Source organism: Staurois parvus, unplaced genomic scaffold (genome assembly GCF_062004578.1).
Source record: "Staurois parvus isolate SC_StPar_1 unplaced genomic scaffold, SC_StPar_1.0 ptg000092l, whole genome shotgun sequence".
Classification (NCBI taxonomy): Eukaryota; Metazoa; Chordata; class Amphibia; order Anura; family Ranidae; genus Staurois; species Staurois parvus.
The window spans coordinates 1,746,983-1,757,737 of record NW_028317888.1 but is presented as its reverse complement, the minus strand read 5'-3'; the positions used below and the strand labels follow the sequence as shown (position 1 = coordinate 1,757,737).

At 43.8% G+C, this 10,755-nt stretch overlaps 1 protein-coding gene across 1 annotated transcript in view; it reads right to left on the bottom strand.

The window, feature by feature from the left end:
- Positions 1-5,941: 5,941 nt before the first annotated feature.
- Positions 5,942-10,755, bottom strand: part of LOC149468111 (uncharacterized) — an 85,885-nt gene continuing 81,071 nt past the window's right edge. Inside the window, exon 7 of the mRNA XM_089670676.1 lies at positions 5,942-8,277. Coding sequence (XP_089526802.1) covers positions 6,574-8,277 — 1,704 coding nt within the window. The 3' untranslated portion in view covers positions 5,942-6,573. The remainder of the gene's footprint in view (positions 8,278-10,755) is intronic.

Here is a 10,755-nt window from a genome sequence, read left to right as displayed (position 1 = left end):
ACATAGATATAAAAATAAAACAAAAAACAATATCATGACTATTCTTACAGCGATACCTTTCATCCATGAAAAGACAGAACCAAATCCTGATCCTAGCCAATCAAAAGGAGTCCATCCATCTTTTCCTATAGCTCTAGCTTCTTCCATTAAACCATCTACCTGTTCCCTGTGTTGCTTTATTATTTCATAATAATCTGGAACAGTCATTGTGGTATTATATATCCAAGTACAACATTCAGAATCCTCTGTCATCTCACACAGACCTGTCAGAGCAGCACTCATGCTTTCAATAGCTAATTCTTGCATCTCCAGCTGTTCTCTAATAGCTCTGGTCTCGGTATTTAGCAACCCCATGTCCTTAGAGGTCCTCTCCAGTATGTCATCAATAATGTTTGTGTAATTATTTATTTTGTTCATGAGTGTTATTCCCCATCCCGTGTAGGTAGGGAACCATGACCAAACCTTATCGCCTGTAGAGAATAGATCTACCTTTTCTTGTTTGGTTTCCCTTCTCTGTCTCAGAGTTAGTTGGTGTTTTGGGTATGTATTGGCTTTTACCTGGTGTTCCTTCTGGTCTATAGCTGCCATGATTGGCACTAATTGGGCTACATAGCACCAGCCCTGGACATTACTCGGGATCCAAGGGTAACAGATCTTACCACAACAGATATAGGTATTGTTTCCCAAGGAGATCAGCAATTTTTGTATTGCAGAGCAAAATTCAGGGGTGACAACAAGTGTAAAATAAAAAAGAAGTTTTCCAAACATAGTTTTCCCCACATTATCTTGTATCCCTTCTAAACTTTCATTCAGGGTTTTACCATTTACTTGCCAGAGTTTCACAGAAGAAGTTCCATCCCTCCTTCCAGGATCAGATATATTTAATATGGACTGAGAGCACATTCCCTTTCCCTTGTGGGAAATATTCCCCAGTCTAAAACACCAATCGGGGAGTTGAGTGACTCCCAGAGTTGGAAAAGATATGGCGGCATTAGAAGTAATATTGGTCAAACCAATACTTACATTCCCTTTTATTAACAAAAATATTTTGCCTGGAGCGGCCAGAAGAGGAATTTCCTATGTGCTCGGATGTAACTTACTACATATCCAACATTTATCAGAACCTGACTTTTGAGCATAAGCAGATTTAAACTGCATCATCAACATTTTCCTGAAAAAGGATTGTTCTCTTCAAAACTTCTTTTTGACTTTCTTTCACTTTTGGTTATCTGGGTCTCATTTAAATCTAGTCCTTGACCACAAATACCTTTTATTAGGCCCAAGTCCTCAGGGTGATAAATACAGTTAGTTAAGATCCATACTGACAGGAAAAAGAGCAGTCAGTGTGCCCAATAGGACCCAGATCTTCAAAGCACCATGAGAGGCAGTAAAAAATTTCATCTTCAGGGCCTTTTTCACTTACTTCACCCGCTCTTCGAGGATTTTTCTCTCATACTTCACCTCCTTTTTCCATCTCATGTTTCTCAGGTGTTTGGTTCACCTTCTTCACTCGACTAGCATGGATCCAGGACTGGGAATTCTCCACCAGAACAGCCGTTCTGGTAACCGCTATCACCGTAGTAGGCGGTCCAAAGGGGTAGCCTTGCTTCTTGTCTTTAGCGAGTTGGCGGACCACTACGACATCTCCCACTTGGAAAAGGTGTGTTGGTTCCTGAAAAGATAAAGGAGAGGTGCGAGCAACATTTCTTTCAACCTTATCTAAAGTCTGAATCAATTTTCTCACATATTCTTGTTGTACCAGGTCAAGGTCCCCTCTTTCTAACATAAGTGGCTGTCTAGCCCAAGGAGTGGGGAACGGTCTTCCCATTAATATTTCAAAAGGAGATAACCCTGTAGTCCTATTAGGTGTCATTCTTACCTCTGCTAGAATTGCAGGTAACATTTTCTTCCAGTGGGTATAGGTTCCTCCAGTGGCCTTCCTCAACTTATCCTTAATTGTCCTGTTCATCCTTTCTACTATACCCCAACTTTGAGGATGATAGGGAATATGACATTTCCAATCTAAGTACTTTTACCAGGTCTTGGCATACCTTGGCCACAAAGGCTGGTCCGTTATCAGAATTTATCTGCAGCGGACATCCCCATCTGGGTATTATCTCCTGTGTAAGAATTCTGACTACAGTCTGTGCGTCTTCTTTATTAGTGACAAATGCTTCCACTCATCTGCTGAACATATCCACCATTACCAACAAAAACTCTTGCCTCTGTCCTGTTTTTGGCATGTGGGTAAAATCTATTTGTAAATGGGTGAAAGGTGTAGTTGGGTACACTAGATGCTGGTGTTGTGATTTCTTTGGGTTCTGTGGATTGTTCCTTATACATGTAATGCACCTGGAAACATATTCTTTCACCAACCTAGATAAACCTGTAATGTAAAAATCCTGCAATAATGTTTCACATGTCGTTTTCCATCCTCTATGTCCTAGACCGTGGTACTGTGCAATGAACAATGGGGCACTTGACATGGGAATGCATGGTTTCCCCTCTAAGCACACTAGACCAGAAGCTGGATCTAGTTGTGCTCCAGAACCATTCCAGTCTGATAGATCGATTTTTGTAGCAAATGTTTGTAAATCTGCATACATCTGGTCATGTGGGGTGGTTGTGATGCCTGAAGTGGGCATAGACATCTGTTCACTGGCCACCTGTTGTAATGCGGCTTCCTTTGCTACCTTATCTGCTAATGCATTTCCTTTGGCAATATGATCTCTGTGATTTGTATGTGCCCTGCAATGGAGAATGGCTAATGTTTTTGGTAACTGTATGGCTTTGAGTAGATCAGATATCAAGGAAGAGTGAGATATGGTTTTGCCATCAGCAGCAATGAATCCTCTTCTCTCCCAAATGACTCCAAAATCATGTACAGCACCATGGGCGTACTTGGAGTCTGTGTAAATGTTGACTTGTCCTGCAAATAATTGACATGCTCTTGTAAGGGCAATCAGTTCGGCTGCTTGGGCTGACTGATATGGGATTGGCTTTGCCTCGAGTATTTTGTCAGGAAGTTGCACAATGGCATATCCTGCATGGTAAGTATTATCATTTGGCCTAGAGCATGAGCCATCTACAAACACATCTGGGGCCCCATCAAGAGCCACAGCTGACATGTGGGGCCTAGGGGAAGTGTCTTGCTGTATGTGGGTTATACAATTGTATTCTGGTGCCACTTCATCCTGTTCCCCCTTTAGCCCCAATAGGGCATTCAGAATTGGAGCAGGACCTGAATTTACTGAAGAATATTTAATAATCAAGTTGGGATCAGATAGAAGAATCACTTCATATCCGCTCAACCTTTGTGCTGACATGTGTTGAGTGTGTATGTTTTTCAGTAGTAAGGACACTTGATGTGTGGTGTGTAGGGTAGTTTCATGTCCCAATGTGAAAGAAATAGCCATCTCCACCACCATCACAAAGGATGCAACAGCTCTCAGACAAGCAGGCATGTCCTGAACCTGAGTTGGCACTACTTTGGAAAAAAAAAGCTACAGGGCGGAGCTTGCCTCCATGTTCCTGAGCCAGGACCCCCGCCATGGTTGTACAATTTTCCCCCGCATACAGATAAAACATTTTCTTATAGTCAGGTAGTCCAAGACCAGGGGCCGTTACCATAGCATTCTTCAGGTACACAAAGGCATCAACCATTTCATTTGACCATGTGAGAATGTCAGGTGATTCTGAAAGTGTGGCAGACCTCAGAGTGTGATCATAGAATGAACAATCAGGTATCCATTGGCGGCAGTAACCAATCATACCAAGAAAAGTTAGCATGTCCTTTTTTGTTTGTGGGCGGGGCAGACCCACGAGAGCCGCAGCTCTTTTGTGACTGACATTCCTCTCACCATGACTTAGAGTAACACCAAGGTATTCAACCTGTTTTTGGCACCATTGCAATTTCTTTTTAGATGCTTTGTGACCATTCCCTGACAACCATTCTAACAGAGACCAACTATCCTCCTGACTGGCCGCCTGACTTGAACTACAAATCAATAGGTCCCACAAATTGTAGGAGGACCGAACCATTGGGAGGGATCCAGGACCTCAGTGTGGTCTGGAGGGCAAGTGAGTAGACTGCAGGCGAATCTACATAGCCCTGGGGCATTCTACACCAGGTCATCTGGCAATTTTCAGAATATAAATGCAAATAGCGCCCTCATCTGGTGGTCCACAGGAACCAAAAAAAATGCATTAGTTAAATCAATCACTGTAAAATATTCTGCATCGGACGGAATGGAGGTGAAGAGTGATGGCACATCAGACACTATTGGGGCTATTGGAACCACCAAATTATTTATGGCCCTCAAATCTTGTACAAACCTGTAAGAGCCATCCGGCTTCTTAACAGGACTGATAGGTGTGTTGTAAGGAGAAACCGTTTCTTCTAAAATACCTGTCTCTAAAAATCTTTCCACTAGAAGAGCAATCCCTTCCTCCTTCTCTGGCGTCAATTTGTATTGCCTCTGTTTGTAGGGCAATGCCCCTTCCTTGAGTGTGACTGTGTATGGTGTACATGAAATCAATCCTACATCCATAGAATTTGTGGCCCAGACTGGATGTGTATCAGGAGGGGGTGTAATGTGTGAGGGATGACTCTCATCATTGAAATAGGTGGGTATAATGGGTACTTTGGAGGATCTGGCAACAATACCTCCTTCTGATGTTACTCTCAGAGAAATCCCTAAAATTCCCATAAAATCTCTCCCTCTCTCTCTGGAATGGGTCTGTACTTCCCATATCTTCTGTCCAGCCTGCCATACAATCCACCCAGGGATTTATTAAATAATCCATTCCACAAACTCTAGCAACATAATCCTTACAATTGTCTCCCTTTTCTGGGGGACCTGGTGGGTAACTACCTCCTTGACCCATATTTAGACAGTGGATAAGATTATCTATCTTACCTTTTTTATAATCTTATTTTGTTCCACACAACAAATTATCTTATATTTCTATGCAACAGAAAGAAAAAGCAAAAGATAAACAAGAATCTGCTCCACAAACTTATTAACCTTTTGATAACTTCCTAAAAGTTATCTCTTCACTGTTCTACCTGTTAGGAATGGGCTCAGCACAGGTGGTGCTGGGGCTCACCTGCCTTGTGGGCTGCAGTACCAGTTCTGGCCAGCGGGTGCTCTCAGCAGCCATAATCTCACTCCTGCAATCAAGCCATCACCTGAGACTGATTGCAGGAGGTGTATTTAAGCAATGGCCAGGCCTGCAGTCAGTGCCTTGGTGTTTGTTCCCATGAGCCCCTGTACCTGCATCCTGCCTGATCGTGACTCTGCTAGAACTCTGCCTGCACCGACCCCGGCTATTCCTGACCACTCTCCTGCCTGCTCCTTGGTACCTTGTCTGCCCGATAGTTACCGACCCTGCCTGACTGCGTTTGTGTTCCCGCACATATTGTTATTTATTGAAGGTTTGGTTTTTGCACTGTGTACTGTATAATCTTAATAAATTATATTGTTTTACACCATACTTGAAGCCTGCGTTTCCCTGTGTCAGTCCACACATCTCTGGTCATACCTGGATCCCTAACACTACCAAAGGACAGTGTGTTCTACCAAAGAACAATCTGTGTTTTACCAAAAACACTCTTTTTTATATATATATATAGTGCACTCTTTTGTAACGCTATCAAAGAGTTAAGTCTGCTTACCAAAAGTAGCTGCAGGTTATCACGGGTCTATATAGACAATACAGAATGATTCAAGACCTTCCCTCAACACAGGGCAAGAAAGAGCTTTTGGTCATAAAAAGACAAAAGGTTTACTTACCAAGTGAGGTGGGTGGTCATCCTGGGCCAAGCCCCCAGCTGAAAGGATGATTTTCTTGTCCCCTCAGAGACCCCCGGTCTGTGGAGAGATTCCTGGTTTATCAGCAGAATTCTGGGAACACCCCTTGAACACGGAAATAATGGCAGCTTATGTTCAAAGTTTATTAGACATTACTAAGATTATATAGGATACAGAAATAATAAGGGGGGGGGGGGGGGAGTGAGTTCTAAAACTGTAATTGTAAGTTTCCATCATGAGCTGACTACATGAAACATGACATATACATTTCTTGGTATAAACTGTTTTTGCTAGCTTTCTGAGAAATAGCCGGGTGAAGAAAGCTTCAGGGTCGTGTTATCTTTTGTAGATACATCCTTCAGCAAACTAAAACAGTTCCATTAAACTTCTAATATATCTGCAAAAACCTAACTTAATACTTAAAAAGGCGTACATCAACACAATGGAGGTTCTCTAGATCCTTTCAGGCAGAACTCCATTTTTATTCTTCTGCCATCAATGGCCAACCCGGTCCCACACTTCATCTATGTCTTTGGGGACCTCTGATCTCCTTTCGAACTGTTTCTTCCATGATGAAGATCAGCCATGGAGTATATCTGAGGTGTATATCAGGGTGTGCTTCTTCCCCACATGAGAGCTGGGATGTCCAGCAACATTCATCTAGAAGACATTTCCCGCACTCAAGGCACTAATACACCTCCAGGGTTGTGTGGGACCCCTGCTGTGCTGGAAGACAGGACTTCAGTGAGGAACATTTCCCTCACTCAGGACAGGAAAGTGGCTTCTCCCCTGTGTGAGTTCTCTGATGTCTGCAAAGATCGGACTTCTGTAAAAAACATTTCCCGCACTCAGGACAGGAAAACGGCTTCTCCCCCTTGTGAGATCTCTGATGTCTTGAAAGACTGCACTTATGTGAAAAACATTTTACACACTCAGGACAGAAATATGGTTTCTCCCCCGTGTGAGATCTCTCATGTCTGGAAAGATCAGACTTCTCTAAAAAACATTTTCCGCACTTAGAACAGGAATACGGCTTCTCCCCCGTGTGAGATCTCTGATGTTTGTGAAGAACGTACATATGTGCAAAACATTTCCCACACTTAGGACAGGAATACGGCTTCTCTCCTGTGTGAGTTCTCTGATGTGTGTAAAGATTAGAGTTGTCTGAAAAACATTTTCCGCATTCAGGACAGGAATATGGCTTCTCCCCCGTGTGAGATCTCTGATGCCTGGAAAGATAGGACCTCACTGAAAAACATTTTCCGCATTTAGAACAGGAATACGGCTTCTCCCCCGTGTGAGATCTCTGATGTTTGTGAAGACTAGACTTTTCTGAAAAACATTTCCCACACTCAGGACAGGAAAAGGGCTTCTCCCCCGTGTGAGATCTCTGATGTTTGTGAAGACTAGACTTTTCTGAAAAACATTTCCCACACTCAGGACAGGAATACGGCTTCTCCCCTGTGTGAGATCTCTGATGTGTGTAAAGATGGGACTTGTCTGAAAACCATTTCCCGCACTCAGGACAGGAATACGGCTTTTCCCCTGTGTGAGATCTCTGATGTTTGTAAAGATTGGACTTGTCTGAAAAACATTTTCCACACTCAGGACAGGAATACGGCTTCTCCCCCGTGTGAGATCTTTTATGCCTATTAAGATGTTTTTTAGAACTGAAACATTTCCCGCACTCAGTACAGGAATAAGGTTTCTCCCCCATGTGCGATCTCTGATGTGTGTAAAGACTGGACTTGTCTGAAAACCATTTCCCGCACTCAGGACAGGAATACGGCTTCTCCCCTGTGTGAGATCTCTGATGTTTGTTAAGAATGGACTTGACTGAAAAACATTTCCCGCACTCAGGACAGGAATATGGCTTCTCCCCTGTGTGAGATCTTTTATGCAGGTAAAGATAGGACTTCTGTGAAAAACATTTCTCGCACTCAGGACAAGAATATGGCTTCTCCCCTGTATGACATCTTTTATGAAGGTAAAGACTGGAGTTATGTGAAAAACATTTCCCGCACTCAGGACAGGAATATGGCTTCTCCCCTGTGTGAGTTCTTTTATGCACATTAAGCTCTGGTTTACGCCGGAAACCCTTCCCGCACTCAGGACAGGAATACGGCTTCTCTCCTGTGTGAGTTCTTTTATGCACATTAAGATTGGATTTAGAATGGAAACATTTCCCGCACTCAGTACAGGAGAAGCTCTTCCCTGTTGGAAGGGCGGCCCGGTCCTGCACAGTCTGAGGTTCCTCAGGATACGAGGAATCCGATGGTCCATCTACACTGGGTGGTGCCGGATGGACATTGGAGGGAGCCGGGTTTTCTCCTGGACTATACTGTGTGATGTCCTCATCTTCCACTTTCCAGTCTGGAGACAAAGTGAGACAATCCTCGGAGGTTTTCCTCATCTCCCGGCCATGGACTAAAATACAAAGACAAAGAGGATTACTAGACAGGAGCTGATTGGTTACCCCAAACCAGGACTGGCTGAGCCCCACCAGAGGTCAGAGAGTGAGGATGGGGGGAGAACAACCAAGATGAAGACTGGACTGATCCTGAAGACCACCATCATTGGGGAATTGACTCCTCCCTCATTATCACTTTCTGTTTAAGGGTCCAAAGTTGAAGGATGTTATCACATTATTATCACCATGTAAAAGTCTGTGCTCCAATCACATCATCCGATATAAAATGTCCAGCTGGGAGGAAATGGGGGGAACAAAAGAGAATCCATATTATGTGTATATATAGCAGTGGGGGGAGAGGGAGAGCAGAAGTCAGGAGTATGTAATGTACAACATGGAGTATATAGTGCAGGGGTCAGGAGTATGGAATGTACAACATAGAGTATATAGTGCAGGGGTCAGGAGTATGTAATGTACAACATAGAGTATATAGTGCAGGGGTCAGGAGTATGTAATGTACAACATAGAGTATATAGTGCAGGGGTCAGGAGTATGTAATGTACAACATAGAGTATATAGTGCAGGGGTCAGGAGTATGTAATGTACAACATAGAGTATATAGTGCAGGGGTCAGGAGGATGTAATGTACAACATAGAGTATATAGTGCAGGGGTCAGGAGTATGTAATGTACAACATAGAGTATATAGTGCAGGGGTCAGGAGTATGTAATGTACAACATAGAGTATATAGTGCAGGGGTCAGGAGTATGTAATGTACAACATAGAGTATATAGTGCAGGGGTCAGGAGTATGTAATGTACAACATAGAGTATATAGTGCATGGGTCAAGTTGTAATATAAATTATATAGTGCATAGCACCCTTCTAGACAGGTTTCCAGATAGCCTAGGCACCTTTAGTCCTTTTTGGTTCCCCTCTAATCAGTGATTGAATGTTTTGGACTGTTCTAGGCTTCACTGGCTTCAGGTTCAACTGCTTCCCCTGCCTTCTAATGACAAGTTGCAGAGGTCCCACACCGCTGTCTCCCATCTCCTGAGACTGCACTCAGTGACTTGGGTCTGAGACACTACAGACATATCCCTCCACCCGGCACAGGTGACAAATACTGGGAGAATTGCTATGTCACCACTATGAGGAATAAGATCAAAAGCACACACCCCAGGTGCCTAGGTCTAGTAACACTTATGGTGAAAATGAACATTTTGCTGCCAGCTGAACCCCAGAACCTCCATAAATCCAGTCTAGATACATAAATTGTGTCTGCAGCACAGAGAAGGAAGATTATCCGAGAGAAATCCAGGAATACAGGACGGGGAACACAGCTCAGGAAAGTGACCAGGGGATTACAGGCTGATATCACCCAGTCCCCGCCCTACTCTGGACCAATCAGTGAGCAGTATGGGTGAAGGAATGGATTTAGTGTTCATGACCCACCTGTGCTGATCTCTGTAGGAGTGTCCTCCTCTATAAATGTCCCCGTTATTCCATCCTCCTCCATAGACTGCTGATCATCCCTCACATACGCCTCTTCTTCTTCTGCTTTCACCTCAAATTCTATATCGATTGGATCTCCACTCTAAATCAAGGAAATGAGAGAAAATATCATCTGTAAAATGTAAGATTTATGATTGTGACATCACACACAAAATCCACACATTGTCTCCCTTCACAGAAGCAGATCACATGTGATATGTGGGTACATTTCCCCTAAATACCGCATGCCATCCTGAAACTGTCCATTTCCTATCCCGTGTTGCGGTATTGACCACAAACACTGAACACGCTCAGTAAATACCGCATGAACAGGCGTTACATTCACAGAAGGAAATAAAGAATGAAATGCATGCGGTCATTAATTAGTGGTGGAGACATGCGGCATTCAGGAAATGTGTACTGCTTGGTAAAGAGTGGGCGGCCGCTGGCATCCTTAACAACCAGTAAACAACATGGTTGTTAGGGAGCGAGCGGCCACCACGTCCTAACCAACCGATAAATCTAAAAAAAAAGATTTACCGGCAACAAAATATTAAGAAAATGGCGTGGGGTCCCCCCCGGGTCTGGTATGGATTTTGAGGGGAACCCCTTGTCAAAATGAAAGAAATACATACCAGACCCCTATCTGAGCATGCTGCTCAGCAGGTCAGGAAAGGGGCCAAGCAAGTGACCTCCCTCCTGAAACATACCAGGCCACATGCCCTTAATATGGAGTGGATGTTCTGGGGCAGGGGGGGCTTTGCTCCCCCAGAGCACCTTGTCCATGTTGACGAGGACAAGGGACTCTTCCCCACAACCCAGGCTAGTGGCTGTGGAGGTTTGCAGGAAGAGTACTTACAAAATATAACAAGGGGGCCCTCAGATCCCTCACCCCATGTGAATGAGTATGGGGTACATGGTACCCCAAATTATTCACCCCAAAAAAGTATTCTGTTAAAAAGACAGCAGGCAGTTTTTGACAAGTCCTTTATTAAAAAAGCAAAACTAAAGCAAAATGTCCCCCCGGTGTAGATCCATC